This window comes from Lycorma delicatula, chromosome 7 (genome assembly GCF_047948215.1).
Source record: "Lycorma delicatula isolate Av1 chromosome 7, ASM4794821v1, whole genome shotgun sequence".
Classification (NCBI taxonomy): Eukaryota; Metazoa; Arthropoda; class Insecta; order Hemiptera; family Fulgoridae; genus Lycorma; species Lycorma delicatula.
Genome location: NC_134461.1, coordinates 80,242,622 through 80,268,884, shown reverse-complemented (window position 1 = coordinate 80,268,884; position 26,263 = coordinate 80,242,622). Strand labels below are relative to the sequence as shown.

The window sequence follows — 26,263 nt, the reverse complement described above, 5'->3', positions numbered from 1 at the left end:
AATAATATATTGAATTGAATCGAAGACAACAATTTAAACAATATTAACTTATTGAATAATATGAATGCTGATGAATTAGTGGAAATGGTTAAAAGATTTAAAAAAAATATATATACTGTGAAAAAAAAAATTCTTGATTATTCTATCACTTTTTACTTCCTGTACAAAGTAAAGGAATTATTGTGATTGCGGAAAATTTCGGTTTTCAGATTTTAATGGAAATATGCATTTTGACCATCCCTGAATCCATTTTGGCTAGTTTCAGCATGACGTATGTTTCTCGAATAACTCAAAAATGATTAGATGTAGAATGTTAAAATTTTGGATTTAAGACTTTTGTAACATCTAGTTGTGCACCTCCCCTTTGATTACAATTGACTGGACCGAAAGTGTCCAAAACAGAAGTGTCCAAAATCAAAAAAAATTTGGATTTTGGACTTTTTCTTAACTGCAGTAATAAGTCCTCATTGAGAGCTTTTCAACGATATATCATTAGTGGTACTTATTTTCATTGGTTCCAGAATTATAGCCAAATAAAATTTTAATTAATGAAATATTTGGGTCTTACAAGGGGATTGGTTTGAATCAGACTTCATTTCCTCCTCCCTTTTTATTTAATTTAAATATATTGATTTATTAATAATTATTAACCTGTGATTGTAAAAAAGTTTTACAATAAATAATAATTGTTCAATAATAAAAAGAACAAAAAATTAAAAAATTATTTATTACAGAATTGGAGGATCGTATCGCTTTAAAATGAAATATGTGTAAATAAATTGTAGCAAAAAATATGTGTATGTAATTTAATAGGCATACAAGGAAGTCATATTAAAGTAATAACTTTGTATTCATAAACAATTTACTTTCTCAACAAACTGAATAAATTTTGTTAGTAAGAGTGATAAGAATGGTTTTTTGACTTAACATAATGACATGGCAATTAAAAAATATAAAAAAAGTGTAATACAGTTGTATTCTTATTTCAGTCAGTGGTTCTTTCATTGATACAGATTTCTTTGTTTTTGGAGATGTATATTGTTTTTCTGAATTTCCCTTTTTTTTTTAACCACCTTCTCTTCTATTTATCATTGCATCTATTTTTTACTTTTGGCTTAATTTGACTTCTTACAGAACCTACTGCAAGAAATATGAATTAAAGTAATATAAATTTAATTACTGTAAAAGAAACACACCAACCAAACAAGCTATAGAATGAATTACATTTGAATGAAATACATTTCAACACTACAACTAATTGCATTATGGTGCTTATAATGTTATAACTTGCACAAAAATTATTACTCAAATTTTTGCCACTTGGAATATCACTAAACAGGACAACCTGTTTTGAGGCATTTATAACTCGTTTCTACAATAAAAAGTTATTTTTAACTGAATTGATATTTACAATGTTTTGAAAATACATACATCATGTGATTCAAGAACTGCAATTTACTTATATTTATATTGTTTATTTTGCCATTATTCTAAATGTACACTCGATAACTAGATTCTCTTGGATAACTTGGATCCTCTCAATTATGGATATACTTCTGTATATCCATAATTCAAACTCCTTCAATCTATCAATAATTATTTATTATAATGTCCAGGTATTCATTTTATGAAAGAGAGTAAATATAGATAATTTTCTAAATTGTTTAAAATTTATGGAATATAAAGAAGAATTTAAAAATATAACAAGATTTCATTTTGTTATATGTTGTATTATATATTATTTATCTTAAAATAAATCTATATAGAAAGCCTGTCACCCCAGTAGTATCAGTACATGAGTTCATCTTTGTCAATGTCATTGACAGTGTGATAGTTACTTCTTAAATGTGTAGAAATCATGTGGCTGCAACTATATGAATTGTGATCTTAAAAGCAATCTTATTTTTCAACAAGATACTATCAGATTTGTCCAGGTGTAGTGGTGGGACCTTTAGGTTGAAAGAGGTGCAGTTTGTCATCTTGAAAGAAGTAAACAATTATTTATAATATCATTTTTCAGTTTTACCGTGCCAAGATGATTTTGTGAAGCCCTTTTGTTATGAATTTTACTATAACATTACTTATTTTTAAAATGTTTAACTTTATAATTTTAATAGTTCATGTTTCTGTTAACTCATATTCATATTTTCTCACAACATAGAAAGCTTATCTTTTTTATTTTAAGCAGCTCTGATTAGAATAGAAATTAGAAGCTGATTGCAAACTCTATTTAGTTATCCATCTAAAAGAAAATTACTGCGACATTGTTAAACCTGTTTTATAATATGGGTTTTAATGATCATTATTTCAGTCTATACTTTACATCCTTATATATTCAAAGATGCTTCTTGTAGAGCTATTCTCATTGTAGAACCAGTAGGTTTTATGAGGATGTAGTTTAATGTGTTACTCAGAATTTTGTATCATTTATATCAGTAATGCATTCTTGATTGTATAAATATATCAATTAGTACTTAATTATTCCCAGTATGATATTTTTCTAACTACAGCTTGAAATTGTTAACATATTAATAGAGAACAAATTTCACTAATCCCTTTTTTGTATTTACATTTCTGAGACATATGATAGTAGATGTTATAGTTTGGTTTTTATAAATAATTGCAAAACTTAAAGCAGAACATTATCTTTATTCCCTGATTTTACAGTTTAGTCATATGCACAAAAACAACTCTTTAGTGACTACCTTCTGTTGCCAACCCTATGTTAATTAATAATTTTACTTTGCATTAATTGACAGTAAGTATTTTAACTGTTATGTTGAATGAGGATATATAAAATACTTTAATCAAGTATTCATTTTTATCTTGTTAAATGATGTTTCAGTGTTCATCACTTAAGAGATGTAAAAGTAAATGACTATATATCTGTCCTGTAATAAGTTATATTAATATTTTTCATTACAATTTGTAATTGTCAAAGAAAGTTGTATTTAGTTTTTGAACAATTTATTTTAATTAACTTGTGACATATTGTTTTCTTTATTCTAATTATTTGTAGAATTAGTATCTGTATTAAATTTTATATGATCCATTATATATTATTTATCACTTTTATTATGCAATGACTGAAATGAATAAATTTACATAAAAATGTATTTATTTATATGTACATCTCTTTTAATACTAAACACTAACATTCTCATATTTTTTATTTGATAAAATTAATAAAAAATAATTAGATAAAATTAACTCATTGTTTTATTTATCAAAGATGATAAATTTGTATAATTCTTCGGCTGCATCTGGAAAAATTTATAAATTATTTAAAAAATATTTTTCAGATTTAATTGAATTATGGAGAGCAAGCACATCAGTACTGATTAAATGGTTATGAAAGAAGTGATCAGGTATTTGATTTCAAACTGAGCTTTCCTTCACTGAAAATTTTTTTTACCAACCTTAACAAATGAGGATGTTTTCAGTTTAGCCCTTAATTTGTTATGTATGTTTAAGCCTTAGACATGACTGCAGATATGATTTGATAATTATTCTTTAAAAGATTTTTGGAAAAATTTTCTCTGGAATTAATTTTAGGTATTTCTTTTATAAATACAGTGAGCTACTTTGGTAAAAAAAATTTGATGACCACACAGAGGATTTGAAAATTTTTATTCGTTTTTCATCAATATTACTAAGTTGGACTGTTATATAGGATTATACCTTAATGATTCCGAAATACCTCAATGGTTCTGATCAAATCAATCATACATACCTGTAATTGTTTTGACATTTAAATATTTTCATGTAAAATTTAAAAAAAAAGTAGTTCGAAAATTTTAGGTGAAAAAATTGTACATTTTTGCATTTTAGATAGATGTTTTACCATACAATTGTTAGTATTTAATTAATGCCATTTATCTATATTCATTTTCTTATTTAAATGAAGAAGAAGCTTTGTATGTTTTCTGTAAAAATAAATCCAGTTTAAGAAATACACCAAAAAATAAAATATAACCAATTCCTTTTTAAATTCCAGATTTTCAAGTTGGAGCCCAATTAGAAAAAAATGATTTGGTTTAATTGGTTTATTTTGGAGTTTAAGACTTAATTATAATTAGTGTAATTTCTAAATTAAAATTTTTTTAATAGTAAATTTCATTTCAAAAATAAATTTTTATCTTATTTTTCTTATTAAAATATTTCCAGTCATATTCACAATGTGAGAGAACTATTTACATAGGAACACATTGTTCTGCGTTGGGACTTGAGCACACAGACTTCATTTTAATTCCTAGTGAGCTATACATATGCATCAGTTTTATGAGATCTCACAACACTCATGTTTTGGAATTATGGATACCTTTTACTAAAAAGTGTTGTTTTTATATATACTGTTCTAGATTATCTCATATTTTTAACACTTTCTATCAGTTATAATAAAATACATTTTTTTTTAACTGCTAATTTTCAAAATCAGACATTACAAAAAGTGTTTCATACATATAATTTTGATGAACTATTATTTGGTATTGTGTGTAACATTGATTCTGTTACACATTCTATTGAAAATTGGTGATAATTATTTATGTACAAGCAAGATCAAACTTCATAGATAGATAGTTATAGTATTTTTGTTCCAGATTTCAAATGCTAAGTATAATGCTCTCCTACTTTACAACAATATTTTTTTGAAAATTAAAAACATTAGGAAAAATTGTTTTAGTAAGTATATCTTGCACTATGGATAATTTTTGGCCTGTGACAAAATACTAAAGCACTCAAGTTGAGGAAATTCAAATAAAAAATTCATAAATACTTTATTTCATATAATTAAATTACCTTTTTTTTAAGATGCAAAATTTTTATTTCAAATGAAAATTTTAATTATATATGCAAAAACTCATCAAGCAAGTTGTACTAAGTAATAAATTTAGTTTTTGATTTTTTTTACTCAATTATTTTGCCTTGCTGTAAGGCAAATGGATTTTTTAACACAAGATTGCATGATATGCCCTTAGAGTATTGTACCACATTTTTTGGGTGATCCAATACTGAGGCTATATTTCTTAGCCCACTATGTAAGAAGGAGCTAGCTAAGAAGAAAGGTAGAAAAGAAGTTTTATAATCCTTCATATCTGTATTTCAGGTTATTGAGACGGATAACTTATTTGTCAAACAGTTGATTGGCTTGATGAAGTACGATAACATTGTGAAAAATTATTATCATTCACTTTCAGAATTACTTGGAATTAATGTGTTAATATTGCAGAATAATTATTATGCTGTAACTCGAAAAGATACTTTGGAAATGTAATTTTTTTAATAATTTCAAAGGTCATTCACAATTTAGTTTTTTCATTATTCATTATGATTTTTTCCATTTCTAATGAAATTATGTTAATAATTGTTTAAAGATGAGATAACATTTTTGACTTTTCAATTTTTTTTATAGATATTATTTCTGTCAATCTTTAGATCAAATGGATAAAACAATATCATAATAAATGATCATAACTTAAATAATGATGTAATTTTATTTTTAAGAACAAATTAAACACATCATTCACTGATCTGTGCAGGTTTGTAATAGTTACCAAGCTACCTTCTAGTCAGCTGGTCCTAGGAAGGGTTTGGCATTAATTCATCTATCACATCTTTATTAAAAAGCTTGTATACAAAATCCTAGATTAAAATAAATGTCTAAGAGATGCAAAGTTTCCAACAAATGCTTTTCTTAAAATGTATCCATTGATTGATTACTGTTAGAAACTAACTTATGAATATCATATGAAACAAAATGGGAGTTTGTTGATAATAGTTAACAAACATATAATTCATGTTTGGGTCAATAGACACTCAACAGTGGCAGTAGATGAGTATGCTTGTGAAAGCATCTGTGCACGTATGCTCTTTATTTTTTATTGTAAATACAGAACAATGGTTAATTACAGTCACATAATGAGATGAGTATTTTAGTGTGTGAGGAATGTTAAGTATAACCACAATTTAAACAGACATGACCATTTCATTATGAATATGTGTTATTTCGATCTTGTCTCTTGATTTATTGTGTTCAGATAAAAACAACGCAAGTTGTACTGAAGATATAATACATATATTTTGTAAGTAATTAAGACATATGTTATGTACAATGTTTAATTAAATGGAAAAAAATTGAAGAAAGTAGTTGTGTTTGTGGTTTTTTTATATAGTTTTATTTACATTATTTTGGTGCTAAAAACTGGGTGAGATTGTCATAATTTTAAGGAAATACAGTGCAATATTTAGTCATTGCTTGTGATGTCTTTTTTAAGTAAAAAATAGTTGTGACATGCAGACGACGAACTTTTAAGAGATTAAAATCTTGTATTATATTTAACTGGTAGAATTTGTTCTGAGTAACAATGATTTGAATACACAACCGCTAACATTACTAGCAAACGTGTGACCAATCACAGAAGAGCGTGTGCTAACAGGATTCTAGAGAAGGAAACGTATTTTAAAAATTATATTTACGGGTTGTATGTTTAATTTAATTTTGGTTGTTAATGTTACTTTTAATGAAAGATAACACATTTTTGCCATTTGTTTGATGTATATCTCAAACAACATTTTAATATTTGTTATTAAAATAACATATATTAATGATTCTTTTCTTTAAAATAAATTGGTGAGTATTTGTCATTATGAAGATTCTCGAACTCTGTTATAAATTTTTGTCAACAAAATTGTACAAACGTGTTTTTTAAAAGTTTGTTGGTTTTTATTCATGCACTGTCCAAATTGCCTTTAAAGACCGTCTGTTTCTGGAGTCGTTGACGTGATCGTATTGTGAATGAGGTGAAATCAAGTATTTGTCAGCTGTTTACATACAGTCAAGGGAAAGGGGAAGAAAAGTCATCCGAGCCGTAGTGTGCAACGCTACAGTTTTTATGATTTTTTTGATAGCGTTATATTAAATATTACTATACTTGTGTTGATTGTAAGTTCATTATTTACTGTTTTGCTTATAAAGAATAATCATTTTTTATGCTTTTATTCTTACAATTTGATTAGGTTATCTAAACTTAGATCAGTAGTAATTGTAAGAAAATGGTTGTAAGCACTGTACATCAAAGAACGTTGTTTCTTCGTTGACAATTATCCCGTTGATTAATCTCTTCCTTTACCTTTTGATGTCTTACATTACATTTTACTTAATATTTTCAACATATTTATTGTGTAATTTTTAATTTTGTTTTTTTTTTATACTTGTTTAATTTTTTTTATGATTTAAGACATTTTACAAATTATTTTGTCTGGTGTAGTTAAATTTTCTTCGAAGTATTTATTTGTAGTGGCGATATTTCTCTTCTTAATAGCGGAATAATTTTTTTAATGTTTTTATGTGTACTTATTTAACATTCTTTTTTTGGTAATGGCAATTGTTCCAAAAAGCTTCCATTAAATCTGGTACATTGCTTTTCTATTATAATTAAAAGATATTTTAATTCATTTGTTTGAGAAAAAATTTTTGTGATTAGTATTTAATTGAATATTACTGTGAATTTATTTTGCAATTCTTCAAAATTAAATATGAATGAGAAAATAAAATAAAATATGAATTACTTATGAACACCTTCAGTGATTATACTTGAATTTGTATCAATATTATTTTCATAATTTATGTATTAATTTAAATTACAGTATAGTGGAATGATATTGTTACATGTGAAGGCATATTTTAGATTTATCTAAGTAGTTTTTGAAACTAATCTTGGCAAAATGCTGGTTTCCATTGAAGGAGTAGCCAATTTATGAATAAAAAATATGGTATAAATTATTAAACAAAATTTACAGCTGTCTAAATTTCATAATTTACAGCTGAAATTTCATAATTACATGAATAAGTAACATGATTAATCATGTTTGATTATAACTGATTAATGCTATAATATACATTAATATTTATTATAGCATTAATGCTATAATAATTGATTATAAAATGTTAATAACATGATTAACTAATCGATTCATAATTTTCACTTGTTAGTGAAAATGCTGACTATTTATGATATAAAGTAAGTTAAAAAAGTTATTAAATTATTTGATAAAATTAAATTGAATAAAGCTTTTTGTTTTAACATCAAATTTTTTGGCATATATATTATTGTATGTATCTGATTACCTCATGAAGTTTATTATAAGTATAAATTATTGTTTTATTTATTTACTTTTTAGTGCTATTTGTAGTAGTAATTTATTCATGATTTCTTTTGCAGTAGCTGATATATTAAACAATCAAGGGATAAGGGAGGAGTAAATCAGTTAAGACTGGCTGGGGGCAGCAGCAGAGACTAAAAAAATATAACTAGAAATCAGGTTAATTGTATATAACTTTTAGTTATTTACAATTCTTGATCTGATATCTTTTCACTGTACAGTTGCAAAAATGGAAACAGATGAACAGGTAAATTTTAATATAATTTCATATTTTTATTGCAAGTGGAATTATTAAAAAAGATGACTGACTAACTGGAGACCTCTTTTAATTGATTATTTATTAATGTCAGTCAACCTGTGTTCAGATTAAGGTTTTAATGTTATTAAATGTGAAATGTTGGCCACTGTCATGAATTTTAATGCTAAGAAAAAAATTGCAGGTGGTTAAATATCATTATAATCGTGGAATTATACCTATTAAAACTTTTTAAATTACTGTAATAATAGTTTGTATTGTTACAGTATATTATAAATGAAATAGACAAAGATTGTATTAAAGTTTTCCAATTTTTCATAATTTGTTTAATATTGCAAAAGTAAGAAAATCTCACTATTGTGTACCATACCAGATGAAAAGTTTTAGAGTATGGATTTATTAATTATTACACCAATAAAAAAATTAAAATCTACTGAACATGATTAATAAAAAAATCTGATGTGGACACCACATGACTTCCTTGTATGATAATTAAATTACATTTACACTTCATTTAAACTTATTTCATTTGAAAGCGAGATACGATTTTCCAGTTCTTTAATAAAGTGGACAGTTATACAATTGCTAAAATATTAGTTTTTATTAACATCAAATATTTATACAATTATTAATTCAACAGGAGTAATAAACTAAAAGATAAGAATTTTTGCAATTTATTAAAGATAATGTATGCCTCAGTGCATATGTTGTTCTTGTGGGGGTCTATTTTTCAGTCACTCTGTAGTTAACTTTAATGTAGATAAAATTAAACAGAAATTCCAAAATAATTAAATAAAATTAAACCGAAATTAAAGTACAAAATCCAAAAATAATACGATTCTAAATTATAATTTTTACTTAATATTAATTAGATGTTTTACCAAATTAGATTTTTTACATATACACATATGTAATAATGCCTATTAAATTACATATACACGTTTTTAAAAGTACATCAAATTTTATTTCACTAATTCTGATGTGTTTTCATATTATTTTTTTTTATTGTTATTATTGAATAATTATTTATTGTAAACAAGTTTTTACAATGACAAGTTAATAATTATTAATAAATCAATATATTTAAATTTAAAAAAAAAAGTTAAAAAAAAGAGGAAATGAAGTCTGATTCAAACCGATGTGCCTTCTCCTTGTAAGATCCAAATATTTCATTAAATAAAATTTTATTTGACTAAACTCTGAAACCAATGAAAATAAGTACCACTTATGATGTATATAGTTGAAAGCTCTCAGTGATGGCCACAGTGAAGTCCAAAATCCAAATTTTTGGGATTTTGGACTTTTTTGGACACTTTTGGTTCAGTACATTGCAATCAAAAGGGGAGGTGTAGAACTAGATGTTACAACAGTCCTAAATCCAAAATTTCAACATTCTACGGCTAATTGTTTTTGAGTTATGTAAGATATGTATGTACATACAGACCTCATGCTGAAACTAGTGAAAATGGATATTTCTGTTGAAATCTGAAATTTTTTGCAACCATGATAATTCCTTTACTTTGTACAAGGAAGTAAAAAATTGAGTTGAAAGTTATTCAGCATTTCTTTTAAAGCTGCAGACCAGTTTTGGTGAATTTTAATTTGGATTATTGGATATTTTACAGAAAAAGGTTCTTGCATAAAAAAATATGCTGTAATTTAAATTGTTGGCATTTGCCATGTTTTTTTTTTTTTAAGTTCAGCAGTTGGACAAATTATAAAATTTGTAGTTGTATACTTTTCTTGAACTTTGACTTTTCAATACATAAGAACATACATATTAGAAAGATTGATATGAATTATTCTTGTAAACAGTTGTTATTTGTTATCAGTATAGTAAATTGATAAATTAATTAACTATAGTGTTATTGACTTTGAAATGTAAGTTAAATTAATTGTGATTATGATATTTCATTATGATTATTACTGTTTAAATCATTAAAATTTGTAATATTTGGGTGTGTCTATTTCACATCGCAATTTACCTTTTTATTTATTTATTATGGTTTTCTTTATTCACTTTCTTGTTTGGCATTAAATTGCAATTAAGCAGCATCAAAATATATTGGCAGACAGATGGATTTTTTTCTAAAAAGAAACAAAAAATTATTCAAGAAATATTTGATCAAAGTGCATTGTATCATGTATGGAAGCTTTTACAGATAAATGGTAACTTTTAACATTATTATATACTTAAAAAATTATAGATTGATAATTACATAGCCTTTGAACAATCAGTGAAACAATAGTTATAGAATTATTATATGCAACAGTGTGGAATATTATAGGTCTGGGTAGATTTTGGCTGTTCAATTTAAAATAGATTATCATTGATGATTGTAAAAAAAGGAAAAACTCATTATTTAGTTTTTAAAAAACTTCATTTTTTAAAAACTTGATTGTGTGATGAATTTTGCAAATCATAAATAGGAAGCCCGAGTCTGTGTATATGCATGTGCGTGTGTGAAATTGAAGTGTGCACAAAAGTTAGGGCTATGAATTATAAATAGTGATTGGTATCACTGATTGTTCACATAAATGCGGTAGCCTTAAGAGGTCTGTTTGATGTTTAAATGCCTCATTGCTGTCAGTTCATTGTTGTTTTCCTTTGTGAGGCAGTGTGTTAAAATGTGTGCGGTAATAAATCCTGCCAGTTGTGAAGTTCGATCAATGAATAGATCTCTAAATGCTAGAAGACTTAATGTTATTGAAATTCACTGTCAGTTGTGTGAAATATGGACCTACTGCAATGAATGAAGGAAAAGCGAGGCATTGATGTAGTGAGTTTAAGGACTAGAATTATTTCCCAAATTATTTCCTTTTCCTTCTGAATTATCTTGAATACAGAGTGTATCACAAAGTTCTCTCGGGACTTTCATAATCTATTCTACTTGTGAAAATAGTGGAAAAAGTTCACAAAAACATATGTCTTAAAATGATTCGTTTGCAAGTTATGACTAGTGAAAGATCTTGCTTAGATTTCAGCTACCACAGTGAAGTGAGGTTGTACTGAAATTTTTAGGACGTTAATTAAAGCCAAAATTATTGATTACTCAACTTATTTTGCAGAAGGTCGTACCATACATTGATGCTAAATCAGTATTGAAAATTGCCTTCTGCAGTTCATGAGGATTTACTTCTGTGTGCTCATATGCTTATGTGCTTTCTATGTGTGCTCATTACGTAAGTTGTTGGCGCCGTCTCAAGTGAAATGTTCCTCATCTTTAAACAAAACATACTTGTAGAGTTGACGATTTGTATTCTACCAGTTGCAGAACTCCAAGCAAAGTGGACCCTCTGCTGGGTGTAGATGTTGAACTGGCTGTTTATGATAAAGATAAAACTTATTTTGTTTAAGTTTACTCCAAGCCATCAAATGTGAAACTCCAATCCACTTAGAAAGATGTCATGTACTGACCTTTGGACTGTGCTGAGCTGCATCGATAATAATTTCATCACTAATAGTGTTGTGTTGGACAGATGGTTTTTAGTTAGTACGAATTCTAGGTAGTGATCCTGTTTCCTGAAGATTGCAAAAAGTCGCGCTAATTGTTTTGGGATCTGGAATCCTGCAATTCAGATAATGTATTTCATATTCCTACAGAAGTAGCATTACCATTACACACGCTCAGCATTTTGGGGTTTCACTTATACTTTATCAGCATATTCCTCTGTTATAAATAAGTACAACATTACTTCAATGGCAAACCAATCACATTCAAACTAAAATTTATAGAAAACCTTTGCTAATAACAGCACAGTTCATTGTATCCGATATACTTAATGTACTTTACAGAATGATTTAAACACTAATATAGTATTGCGCATTATTGATCAGCTGTTGTTATTTTATTGCCAACTTTGAAATAACTTCAAATTTATTGTAATTAATAAAAAAACTATTATCTAATTAATGTTTATTTTACAATTGTTGTGTAAGTGGCAATTTAAAAAACTTTTTAACAGTACATTTTTTTTTACATCATCAAAAAAGAATTTGGTTTTTGTTTATATTAAGTAAGTACTTTTCTGATAAATGTAGTAATGTACTGTTTTTAAATAAAATTCAAAATTTTCTAACTTTCCTTTGTTTTATTCAACCTATTTTACACCATTTTGTTCAAAATTAAATTCTTTACAAGTTTTATTTGTTTATTACCCATTTAATAAAGTTATTGTGTCAAACATAAAAAAACAGGGTTTTATACTTCAATTTATTAGTTTTCATCTCAGATTTATCAAAAACTATTGAAAATAGAGTTCTGGGACCTTTTTATTTGATTTTTCAGGTCAAAAACCATAAGAAATCTTTAATTTTGCACTTTAATTAATGTTCTAAAAGTGTTAGTACAACCTCATTTCACCAAGGTAGCTGAAATCCAAATGAAATCTTTGACTAGCCATAACTCACAAACAAATCATTTTAGGACATATCTTTATATGAACTTTTTCTATTTCAGGTTATGAAAGGGAGAACTTCGTGATACATTCTGTATTTCACATTCACAGTTCTTTATACTATTCCCACTTGTTTTGCCCAATATTGATCTCAAAAACTTAATTTGTTGTGTTAAACTTTATTTCTTTCCTTTGTAGACATTACCAGTGAGTGTTGCTGTAAGAAAATTCACTGCATACATTTATGTTTTTACTTCTGTGGGATACATATATTCAATGACAAATGCTTTAATGCCGAGTAAATGTACTTTCTTTTCCTGTCCTAATTATAATTTCATGACCTATTCTTTCATATGTATAAACACAATATAAAAATATGTGATTTATAAATTGAATACCTTATGTGAATATTCTCCATTAGACTTATTTTAATGTTACGTGAAATAAAGGTTTTTTTTTTTTTATTTTAATATGTAATTTGATGCTTCTTTACAGCATATGAACATTCTTAAATGAAGGTATAAATCAGTTTACTTTTGTTTTAAGCTTCTCAAACTAAAACGCCAATTTTGATTCATTCTTATAAAAATATACAAAATAAATTTTACATTCAGCTACAAAAAAAAAAATTACTCACAAAAGCCACAAACTTGACAAACATGAGTAATGTGAAATTTGATAAACACTTAACTTTTATTATTTATTTTCTTACATGTACATTGCAATTTGTTCACTAGTGAACAATAAGCAACCCATCCAGAGCCCAGTAAGATGAGAATGATATTTATGACTTGTAAATGAGTGACCCACCCATTGAGATCAGAATATGTATGACTTGTAAATGAGGTGTAATCTTGTACAGACTCAGGCCGACCATTCCTGAAGCATGTGGTTAATTTAACCCTAGTCATCTAAGTACACCGGTGCCCACTATCTAGTATTGAAATCTTATAAAAGTAGCTAACTTTTACTAGAATTTGAACCTCAGAACGTTTGACTTTGAAGATCAGTTGCTAAACAACTGATTTGTGAACAAATCAGCCTGGTTGGTTACACTTAATTTGGCCAAAACATTTATGTGTCTGTTTTTGGTTGGTTTATAGGCAAGTATTTTGTTTGTAGTAACAATTGTTATTATCATTAGATAGAATCAGGTTTATTTAACTTGGCTTCAGCTAATAAGATTTTTTCCCCACACTTCATTTTCCTACATGTTAGATATTTTAGGTGTTGCAGAATTATCTGGTTGTAAGGATAAATATTTTTTGAAAAAAAATTTAAGTATAAATTCTATACCCAGTTCTACAAAGAGATTGATATTATATACTCTGTCTGTTTCAAAAAGATATTGATTTCTGTGACTGATCATAATGGAGATTGAATGACACTGGCTATTGTTGGTAGATATGATGATTAGTAACAACATGGTGATCCTTGAAGGTTGCCACTGTCAGCAAACTATGCAAGAGTATATAAATAGAACACTATTTCATTGACTGTGAAGCATGCAACGTCTGTGGTAGCTGGTATGAGAAAGTGTATATCGGTATCAAATGCAGCCCTTGTTTGTTGATTTATTGCCTCTTTGTTGTGTTCTTTCCTCTTCCTTCCCTAGTCTTGGGTTACTACAAGTGTGTGCTGGCAGCTGTGTAATGTGCCTTCTCAAATGTTAATCCCTTTTTTAAATTAATAAAGTATACTTGAAGCAAGTTTCATTAATTTGAAAAAAATCATTGTTTTTAGATGGATTTTAGAATAATAAACTTTAAAAAAACGAATACAAATAACTGTTATCATTTTAGGCAACCCCAAAAAAAAGTAAATTTAGTTTAAGATCTAAACCATTTAAACTTTCATTTCAGGCTGCTCCCTACACTTTAATGCACACGTCTTTTATAGGTTGGGTAGATAGAATTTAACTCCATAAAGTTGAAGACACCATGAATCTTAAACCAGTCAAAAAGATATCCCTACATATGAACAAAATTTTAAGATTAGGAATAACAGTTTAATGTTCTTTTGACTGAAAACATTCACAAAAGGGTTTTTAATGAATTTGAAATTCAAACTATTGGTATTGGTCCCTTGTCATTGTTAAACATTTAAGTTTCTGCTTTCCTATCAATAAAGTAAGTTTCTCAACCATCCAATTGCTGTTTATTTATACATATTTTAAAACCATAATTTCTAATAAACTAATTTTTGATTAATTTTCAGGCAGTGCTGGGCTACAGCCGATATCTCTTTTCTTTTATAATGAGTCATATGCTCCTTTATTCTAGTTTCATTCCTTTTTTTAGTTTGCCCAACATGTCCTAAATTGTAAATATTGTTTTTAAAAATTGATTTATAAAAGCATATTCTTTCAAAAGGCTTAATTTTATGTTAAGTATTTCTGAGGACCATGGACTGTGACCAGTTTCTCAAATTTGTAGGTGTAAACACTGTAACATCAAAGTTGTGGTTTTTTTAAAAATATGTTTTAGCATGTTATTGTGTGGAAGAGAATATGGAACTTTTATCCATGATTTCGCTGTATCTTCTTCCCTATTGTTCTCGAGTAATGTTTTGTTGGATTTTTTAAATTTTTTGTTCTTTTGTGTTTATTTTCTATAGTAGAATCTCACTGTTACATCATTTTGTGCATTAGGTATTATATTATGTTGAGGTCTTTATCACATTTTCAGGTGGCATGAGTGTATTGAGTAGTCTGCAGATTTTACTTTTAAAAATCAGATAGTTTATGTGATGTTGGGTGATTTGAGTTAAGAATGATAATTTTCTGTACAGTTCTTTTTTAATTGGTGAGATCTAGGAATCTGTTTATTGTCTTACTATGCAGCTGTTGTAAGGTTTAGTTTTTTGTGTGTTTTGCTTATATATATTAAAAGTTTAAAAAAGTACCAGTAGACATACCTCAAACAATTAACATACTAAATGATTTACAAAATTCTTTTCATTCCCAATAGATATTACGTGTAATCTGATGGCCTTCCTATGAGTTACCTATTTCTAATATCCTAGTGGAAATTTTTCTGCAATGTTTGATCCAGTTACAAAAGAACCAACCTCCATCATCTTCTGGTTATGAAAAATGATTCTAAAATTGATTTATGAGTTGGTGGTGTTACCAGTGTTCTTTCATCAGATGGCCTTTTGTTGGGAAAAGATGGATTGCGCTGTGCTGTGGCAACTCAGCATTGTCATGGTTAGTGATTTTGTTTGGCGAGGTTTCTTGTCAGTCTGATTTTCTTTTCTTGTGTTTATCTTCCTATTTGGCTGATGGATTAATTCACTACAGAAGCTTGTATATAGGAATATGAAAATGGAAATTTGTTGTGTATGAAAATGCCATGCCTGATCAGGATTCAAGCTGTCTTCTATAATATACCTTCTATAATATTATAATATACCTTAGAATTGTGTTATAACAGTATCTCTGGATTAATACAGTTATAAATAAAACTGATTTGTGTGAATCAGTACAATGCAGTTTACAAACATTAAAAATAATTGTGTGACTGCTTCTCAACACCATCTATGTGGCAAATATCATTCATTATTGTGTTTCTAAGTTTTGCATTTAGAAAATAGTATTCTTTGTTGTGAAAGTGTTGAATAAATTTCTGATGGCTGTAACAAGGGAAAACTGCCAATTTATAAATTCAACTTCACAGCCTCCTGATTTATAATTTTTAACAGTTCCTGGGTATTATGAAGTATCCCAGTTATTATTTTTACATATATATGACATATATATCAAGAAAAATTTCAGTTAGTAACATAACTTAATATTTCTTAGAATGATTTATTTTGTCTGTTGATTTTTAAGGTAGTTGGATTGTTGTGTTTATTATTTTATGGTAGCATTTTTTTCTAGATTTATTTGTTTCATTAGTGCTTGAAATTAATAGATATGCTTTGTTATGAAACTTATATAATAATAATCTATATAGTAAATTTATATTCATATTGTAAAATTAATGACTATTTATCACAATGGTACCAGCTTTATGTTTAAATATTAAGTATGTATAATACATTACATCTTAAATATGATTTTTCTCCATGTTTATTTTTTTGCCAATGGACATTAAATTATCTTTTGAAGTGTGTGCTGATTCTTCTTGAATTCATGACCAGAAAGCTTTAAAAACTTTAGGTAAGAAAAGCAAAATTCTTAGAATATTAATACCTGTATTTAATTCCTTTTTTACAGAAGGAATTTCAAAATGTATTACAGCGAACAATTTTAGAGCTTCCTAATGCTGTAAATGAAATGAAAGTTGCTCGAAATATAGCAGCACCAGCTGAAATCCGTTTGAAGAGATTTTTACACTATGGTAATGAAGAAGCTGTCTATATTCCAGGACATAAACAGTTAAAAGTTGAGAAACTGAAAAGTATTGAAGCATTGGTACATAAAGGAAAAGCTGCTGATGCTGTTAATATTATTTTAAAAGTATGTATGTTTTATACATTTTCCATTTAGTTTTATTCTTTAATATGCTTTATTTAAAAAAAATCTAATCAAGATCAGGACCACATTAATTTGGCTTATTTATTGGATTTTTACATGTCTGATTTCTACATCTTTCAGTGGAATAAAAGAAAATAATTAAAGCAGTATAGATAGATATTAAATTATCACAAACTGTCTTTTTTTTTACGTTTTACATGTTTAGTTTATGTTACTGCCATTGAGATGAATATAAAATATTCATTAGTTACTATCGTGATTCTAAATCGTTATAAAAAGAGTAACATACTGATAAAACATTCCTCCAACATTTTCTGATGATTCTGTAAATTTCCCAAATTTTATAAGTTGTACAGTTTTAAAACAGTAAGTCCTTCGTTATTTAGAAGACTGAATATTCAATTTTTCATTTAGTATTATTATTATTACCTGAGAAATAGGTGGTCTACCTTTACCCACTGGCAAGTTGGTCATTATAATGTATTAAAATTATAATATTATTAACAGTTTGATCTCTAGTAATAGTCATTTAGTGGTTGGACCTTGCTGAAAAACAATAAAAACCTTTAAATCTGGGAACAGTTAACAAAGTAATCAATACTGCTGCCGTGATAATTATGTTTTAAAAAGTAAGTGTGAGATATGTTGTCTTAGAATCATTTAGTTGCCTAAAAAATATGTAATTTATTTCTTAAATTTTTTTTAAGTTAAGGAGATATTGTTTAAAAAAACAGATTGCTTTTCAAGTATATAACACTACTACAATATTGTAGCTGTTAAGGTATACAAACACTGTGCTGTGTGGCAACTAAGTTGTTATTATTTTATTACAAGTGTTATCACAACATTAATGACATTTATGATTTATCATAACATTAATGATGCTACAGTTACAAGATTTTTCTACTCTGCTTTCAGAAAGGAATTTGAATTCCTGAACAAACTTAACCGGAAAATCTGCTACCTCCCATCAAACTTTTCAATGAAGCAGCTGTTCCATGGGCTGCTGCCTCCTTGGTTTTAAAGGTAGAACTGGCACAGTTGCTGACCAAATTTACATATTGTTGGAAAGATATGAAGGCTATAATGGAAGAATTGAGGGAGAGGTGGTCAACCCAACCAGTGGGCTTTGAATCTTTCAGATCAGTTAACAACCCCCCGTTTATCTTAAAATATCCTGTTATATAAGGCTGTTACATGAATAACTGTCTTGTACAGGATCATATATATTATGGTAATGGCATACCAGTCAGGTAGTGTTAAAAGTTGATAATTAAGTTTCCTTTTATGACAGATAAAGAACACTTAGCAATTACTATTACTCCCCATCCTAGTGGTAGAAAATTTCATTTAAATTCCTTGCACTAATAATGGAAACTTAAATGCCTTAAAAAAATTGTCATAGATTAAATTTTGTTCTGTTGCATCTTCCTTCTAATTATTTTCATTTGCTGTCATAGTAAATAAAATGGAACTTTTTGTTCTTCTTTAGCTATCTGAAACTCAAGGTAAGGCATATTTGTACAATGATTTTTGTAAGATATTTTTTATTTTTGTTTACAGTTTCAGCTGCTGCTATTAGTTTCTGTTCATTCTAAAGATGTTCAGTAATTAGCGTGGATATAAACCAATTGCTCATTGTTATATTTATTCTGGTTTCCTACAATAGCTATATCATTCACTGTACCACCTTACTTGTTGCTCTTTTTGTACCTCAGTCATTTGGCTGTATATGTCAAAAACAAGTTTCTTGTTCTCTCTTTTGAGGTAATGTAAGGTATACATGTAGTGTGATTTTAAATTACCTTACATTTGTCTGGTAGTTCAATTTGTTAGAAAAATGTTTATAATTATAATAATCATATGTTGTTTATAAATTATGATAATGAAAGGTGTTAATATCCAAAGTGTCAGCACCGATGACAATACTTTTATTCAGGACGTATAGCCAACAGTAGATTATGAATTACAATATATTTGATAAATAACGTAATGGACTGTATAAATTATGAATAAGTGTAAGGTGCAAGGTGAATGGAGCAGTATTGTTCTTAAAAACCATGTTCTCTATAAAATTATATTTTATCATCACATGTAGGATAAAAATAATTATTTAAGACTATGAGACATAATATAATAAATAATGTAATGTACAATTATTCTGTGTATGTACTATGTGTCTGTGAACCAGCAACTAGCCTTGGTTCATGTAATCCAGTTTTGTTTGGATAGACATCCTTTACACAACATAGCTTCTTATAAAATTTGCAAATACTGGGAAAATTCAGGCTAGATAGTTTAAAGCCTTTTCTTATTGGTCAGTCTTGTGATCATACGATGACACATGATGTTTAAAATTAATTGAAAAAATGATTTCCCAATGGAAAAGATTGTATTATTTCCAGCGATAAAGAAAGATAGCATTACAGAGAAATTTTACTATTTATCCAACATTTGGACTTCTTAAAAACTTAAAAAAAGTTTTATTTTGAGATATTAAAGGTGGGTATATAATCATATCTTATTATTACAAAGTAATAATCTGAAAAGTTTATAAAAGTTTTCATAAAATATGTTTTCTTTGTTACTTGTTAAAAATAAATGTTATAAATATGTTACTTGTTTTCTTTTTTAATACTTTCTCATTTATTTTTCATCAGGCACATGCTGGTGGCTATTTTGCACAAAGAGAAGCTGTAATATTTGCTTTGGCTGTTTGTGCTAAACAGAAATTAAGTGTTCCATTAAAGGAAGCTGCATATTCTGCTGTTAAAAAAATATGTATCACTTCTCAGGATCTCTTCCTCTTTATTAAATATTTACATGATCTTGGTGATAAAACTAATACTGGTCTGTATTTATTATTTCAATTATTTATTTTTTTTTAGAGAATATAGGATTTATTTTAATATTTTTTTTTTACAGAATATTTATGATTTGTGGGAGATGTGGTTATGATTGAATTTAATTTCTGTAGTTTTGCATATAATTTATAATTTGATAAGAAATTAAATCTTTATTAATCTTGATGTAATGTTGAAGATTGTGTTTTGATGGTTATTGAAATGTAATAAAATTGTAATAAATTTGATTTTAGTAAACAATATGTTATAAACACCATGGGTTGTGTAATTTTCATCGGGGAAAAAATATGAAGGAGGGGCTGTATGAAGGAGTTACATTCTGGAGAAACACTAAATTAGACATTTGTTGAACATAAATTTGGAGGTTAAAAAAAATAAGTTTTAAAGGAGTTTGGCATCAGCTTATTTATTTTAAAGTCTTGATTCTTCACTTAGAAGTCTAAAATAACTTTTACTGTATTCTTTAATGAAGTATGTTCTTACATAAATTAGTATTTATATAAATAAAGATTAATATAATGTTTTATATTGCAATCTTAAATGGAGGAGGTGGGCATCTTGGTGTTAGCACTTATGCTGTCTGATGTTGGATGTTGTATGTTGGGGATTTGATATTTGATGTTGGGCAGTTTGTGCTGAATGGTTGGTGATTAACATTGGATAGTGGGAGTGTGGCTAATCACAATGTTTGGTACGTATTACTTCATTGCAGATTTTTCATAGACCATTGGATGGTTTATAAATGAAATGATGCAATCTATAGATGGTTATATGTTGTTAATTATAGCTGTTCTTTCTGATCTAAACAGTTCCCAGAGGAAATGACAGAAGCTTAGACTAGATTTTAAAAGTGTGATTGCTTCTGATGACTGGTTTATTATCCTCTTAATATTTACAATATTTAAGGATATTGGTCTGATTAATGATACTCTAAGCAAAGTAGAATTGAATTTTACAGCATATATTCTGTGACTTCTTTCTTAATACATTGCTTGTTGCATTCGACATTCTGTGTTGATAAAGTGGATTGCTGTCACTCATTCAGCATCAACTCTCACTTGGCAGTTTCAATGGGAGAGTCGGGGTTTCTCAGTTTGAAGCTATTGATTTTCCTTTACCTCCTGATGTGATAAGAAAATCAATCAGTCTAAAATAGTCTACTTTGTTATAATCATTTATACTTTAAACAAATTATGATTAACAATGTTGTTAGTCTGCGAGTAAAGGTTTGTTCTGCGTAGTCTTATTTTATTATAAACTTAATTTATAATGTCAGTTAATTTTTAATGGGTAAACACCAAAGGTTTGGAGGTTTAGCAATACAAATACATCAGGTAGATAATGTAAGAGGTCAAAATTAAAATTAAACAAATTTTCTATTTGGATTCAAAACACTCAATATGTTAAAATAAATAGACTGTTTATTATGTGATAAATCTATTTATGTGTTATATATTTGACTGAGCTCTGGCACAGCATGTTAATACCTTTCTTATTGATAATGTAGCAGTTGTTTTTAAGAATGATAAAACAGTTTTAGTAATTGTACAGCAATTTCTAGTTAATATTTCTTTAAAAAAAAATTGGTTTTCCTGTCCTAAACTGTGCAAAATACTTTACCATTGCGCAATTAGTTATTTAATCAAAATCTCTAGTATTTATGTTTAATTTAGGCCTTCTGATAATTTAGGTCTTTTTATGGAAAGACTGAATTTGGTTTTTTTGTCACTTCATTATAAGTGATTATCAATAGTATTGTGTAATGATTATGTTTGGATTTCCTTTGTACTGATAAGATTCCAACACCTGAATTTTTTTGTGTAATATTTATTCATATGACCCTATCTCAATATAGCCAGTCCTTTTCACATTACTGTTGGTTCTAAGGCATGCTTTGATGAAATTTTATAATCAAAGATCTCCTTATCAGTTATTATAAAAGTGTTAACTGCCCTTACCAATTACTGTGATTTTTTTCTAATTTAAATATTAAAATCCATATCACAATTTATTATGAATTAATGTTATGCACTAATTCTCTGTATAAATGAAATAGAGCTGTTAAATAATAAGTTTATTGTGTTATTATCGAGTTCTAAACAGAACTTAGAGTTTACTGATCCAGCTAAGAAAATAAATAATGATTACATTAATAATATTAGCAATAATACAGGTCACAGATTGTGAAATATTGTTAAAACTAAATTGGGTAGGAGTAAAGTAATTTTTATCTTTATAGTAATGTGGTAATTTTTACAATTATAATATTAATCTCTGTAAAAAATTGTTGAATAGTAAAATTCCTATTATTAAAGCCAGAAGATTTAACTTAATTATGAAAAGTTGTTATCCATTAAAAAATAATTTGTATTTTATAAAAAATTATTCTATTACAAAACAGAATCATACTAATTAGAATTAAAGATAATAATTATAATCATTATTTAATAAAATCAACATACTCCTGTTACCTATCTTCTTATATTCTCTAAATTATAACATTCGAGGTTTGATCAGAAAGTATGCAGAATTTTAGTTTCTTTCAAAAAATCTTTATATTATTCATCAGTTATAGTTGTTGAGGTATACAAACACTGCTGTGTGGCAACTAAGTTGTTATTATTTTATTACAAGTGTTATCACAACATTAATGACATTTATGATTTATCATAACATTAATGATGCTACAGTTACAAGATTTGTCTACTCTGCTTTCAGAAAGGAATTTGAATTCCTGAACAAACTTAACCGGAAAATCTGCTACCTCCCATCAAACTTTTCAATGAAGCAGCTGTTCCATGGACTGCTGCCTCCCTGGTCTTAAAGGTGGAACTGGCACAAATTCCTGACCAAATTCCTTATTGTTGGGAAGAAATGAAGAAGAAATATGATACATTTGTGCCAGTGCTTTTTCCAATCTTTGAAGCACCTCTGGAAAGTAATTTTCAGTATGGAATTTAGCTCCTTCATTGTTGGCAAACATTGTTCTTTCATGGCTCTTTTCAGCTTTGGGAATAGAAAGAACACGCAGGGGGCCATGTCTGGTGAATTAGGTGGCTGAGACATTGTAATGGTCTTATCTTTGGCCAAAAATTCACAAACAAACAGTGAAGTGTGAGCAGGTGTATTATCGTGGCGCAGTTGCTATATACTGTTTCGCTACAAATCTGGACGGTTTCTTTGGATTGTTTGATGCAATCAGTGTAGAACTTCCAAGTAGTACTTCTTACTGATTGTATGACCTGGTAGTAAGAACTCATGATACACTAAGGCATTGAAATCGAAAACACAGTGATCAGAACCTTCACATTTGATTGAACTTTACGAGTTTGTTTCAGTCTTGGCTTTTCAGAAATCTTCCATTAGGATGATTGTGCCTTAACTCGATGTCATACCCATTCACCCATACTTCATCACCAGTTATGACCTGTTTGAGCAGTGCTGGATTGTTGTTCTCTTCATTCAGCAATTCTTGAGCAATGTTCATTTGGCACTGCTTTTGGTTGAAATTCAACAATTTTGGAACATATTTTGCTGCCACACATTTTAAGTTCTAAACATCAGAAAAAATTGCTTGGCATGAGCCAAATGATATGCTAACATTATCAGCAACCTTGTTGATAGTGATTCAGCAATGGTCTGTAATCATTTTCTTTACTTTTTTAATGTTGTCAAAGGTTGATTCAATGTTGTCATTGATTGTTGCTAACCATACAAAAACACATGTAGTCTTTTCAAAAGCCAACAATAAACTAAGCATCCAGTATGGCAACCATTGTAAATACACGTTAGGGACAACAAAAAAAAAAGTTGTGACATTGGTCTTATATGGCATGGAAAATTAAAAAAATTCTTGTATTTTTTTGATCAAATCTTGTGATTTATGAGAATAGTAATTTTTTATAACTTAACTCCAGTTACCGCAATACCAGAATATCATAAAATATTTATTTGAATATTCCCAGCACATTAATGGAAAATATTAAAACCTAATTTTATTCTAGCTTATTTTGATTAATGATTCAGTTATCTTGGTTTTAATTTTTTTTCTGTCTATGGAGAAATGAACATGAAGTACTATGGCGTCTTGGAGAAGCGACCTAGCGTCTTGGAGAGGCGTCCTATTATGAGCTTTACTTTCTCTCATGACTTTTTTGTAACTGTTATGTTATTAACTTCATTCTATTCTCTATCTGTTATTTTATAATCTACACCTATAGTGGTTATTTAGTGTACATTTTTTCTATAAACTGTGGTTATTTCCTTTATTTTTATTGTCACTTCTGTTCTATTCGAATTTTGTGTTTAATTTTTGTTTTTTCAGCTAGGATTAATGGCAAAATTATCTACTAACTATCTACTAAGTCTGGAAAGTTTGTTTCAAAGTTAATATAGTCTTTTTCATTCTTGTGACATGATGTACAGGGTGATTACAGGGTGATTCAAAGAAACGGAAAATTAAAAAAATTAAATAACGTTAATGAAAATTTTTTTTTAGAAAATTAATTTTATTTCATGTAATTGTACAAATGTTGCCATTTTAGGATACATACATTTTAGTTTATTTTTCAAAGATGATGTCTTGCAGGTGACCTCTTCTACGTAAACACTCACGAAGTCTCTTCGTTAAATTGTTCATGGTTTGACATAACATCTCAACTGGAATTTCTGCAATTGCTTCTCGGATCTTTGCCTTCAGTTCTTCCGTTGTAGCAGGTCTACTGTGGAACACTTTGCTTTTAAGGTGACCCCACAAAAAGTAATCGCAAGCTGAGAGATCAGGCGATCTGAGAGGCCATCTAATGTCACCATTTTGTGAAATGACACAATCGGCGTACAGCTGCCATCGATATTCATGCAGTATGTGACGTTGCTCCGTCTTGTTGAAACCAGGCTGTGTTAAGAATCGGTAGAAATCTCTTTTGTTGTTCCACAACAAAGGTTTCAAGCATATCTACGTAACGAGCCGACGTCTCTGTAATCGCAAGACCGTTGTCATCCTCAAAAAAATAAGGGCCTACAACACCGTAAGATGACATAGCACACCACACGGTCACTTTCTGGCTCTGCAACGGACGCTGGTGTAGCTGCGTAGGATTTTCTTGTGCCCAGTATCTGAAATTTTGCTTGTTAACAAATCCACTGAGGTGGAAATGCGCTTTGTCTGACATCCACAGTTCGTGAACAAACTCTTCGTTATCATTTATCTTCTGAAGCATTACATTACAGAATTGTGCTCGCACAACTGCATCGTATGGTTTCAGTTCCTGGACGATCTGCAACTTGTATGGATGGTATTGAAAGTCCTTCACTAACATTCTTCGAACACTTGAACTATGCAATTGTAAAGATGCTGAGAGACGACGGATTGACCGATGTGGACTTCGTGTGACAGCATATTGTAAAGCTTGAACATTCTGTGCTGTACGGTTGGGTCACTCACGGCCTGGAGGTTTCTTTTTCATTGCCGAACCAGTTTCCTCAAAATTAGATATCCATGTTTTAATTGCATGTGCTGATGGAACACGGTCGTGCCGTCCAGAGATTAAAATGACGGCAAAATTCTCTGCGCGCACCCTCCACACTGTCATTGTTTTTGTAAAATGCTTTGATAGCAAATGCACGCTGCGCACCACTCCAAGGATCCATGACAACTAAATGGCAGGTTAGGTTACAGAGGCTGGTGCCACTTATCAAGTGGTACCAATCGCCTACGGCTACCAACACAACTTTCAAAATGTCCCGTTTCTTTGAATACCCTGTACAAATATTTAAAAAATGTTTTTCTATTTTCTTTCTTAATTAATTAATTAAAATTAATTTTATATATATATATACATGCATTTTTTTTTTATCCTAAATTTTATTCAGGTCACGGATGGAAGAGAGCAATCAATGATTGGTACCTGAGCAAAGAGACTATGGAACTTGCAGAAATTGTTACTAAACACCGCAGTCATTTTCAGTATACTCATAAAGATATTTTTAAATTGTCTCATATCAAAACAGAAGATATTGGTATGTAAATATTTGTACTATTAATGTGTAATTATTTAAAAATATATATTATATTAAAATTAGATTACAATGCAGTTACAATTA

At 28.3% G+C, this 26,263-nt stretch overlaps 1 protein-coding gene across 2 annotated transcripts in view; it reads left to right on the top strand.

Moving 5' to 3' along the window:
- The first annotated feature begins 6,806 nt into the window (after window positions 1-6,806).
- Window positions 6,807-26,263, top strand: part of LOC142327571 (RNA-binding protein RO60-like) — a 41,336-nt gene continuing 21,879 nt past the window's right edge. The window contains exons 1-6 of one of the 2 annotated variants that reach the window (XM_075370730.1): window positions 6,807-6,943; window positions 8,223-8,410; window positions 10,473-10,588; window positions 17,037-17,279; window positions 19,958-20,147; window positions 26,033-26,179. In XM_075370730.1, coding sequence (XP_075226845.1) covers window positions 10,586-10,588; window positions 17,037-17,279; window positions 19,958-20,147; window positions 26,033-26,179 — 583 coding nt within the window. In that variant the 5' untranslated portion in view covers window positions 6,807-6,943; window positions 8,223-8,410; window positions 10,473-10,585. The remainder of the gene's footprint in view (window positions 6,944-8,222; window positions 8,411-10,472; window positions 10,589-17,036; window positions 17,280-19,957; window positions 20,148-26,032; window positions 26,180-26,263) is intronic. The other variant, XM_075370728.1, reaches the window with a different exon arrangement.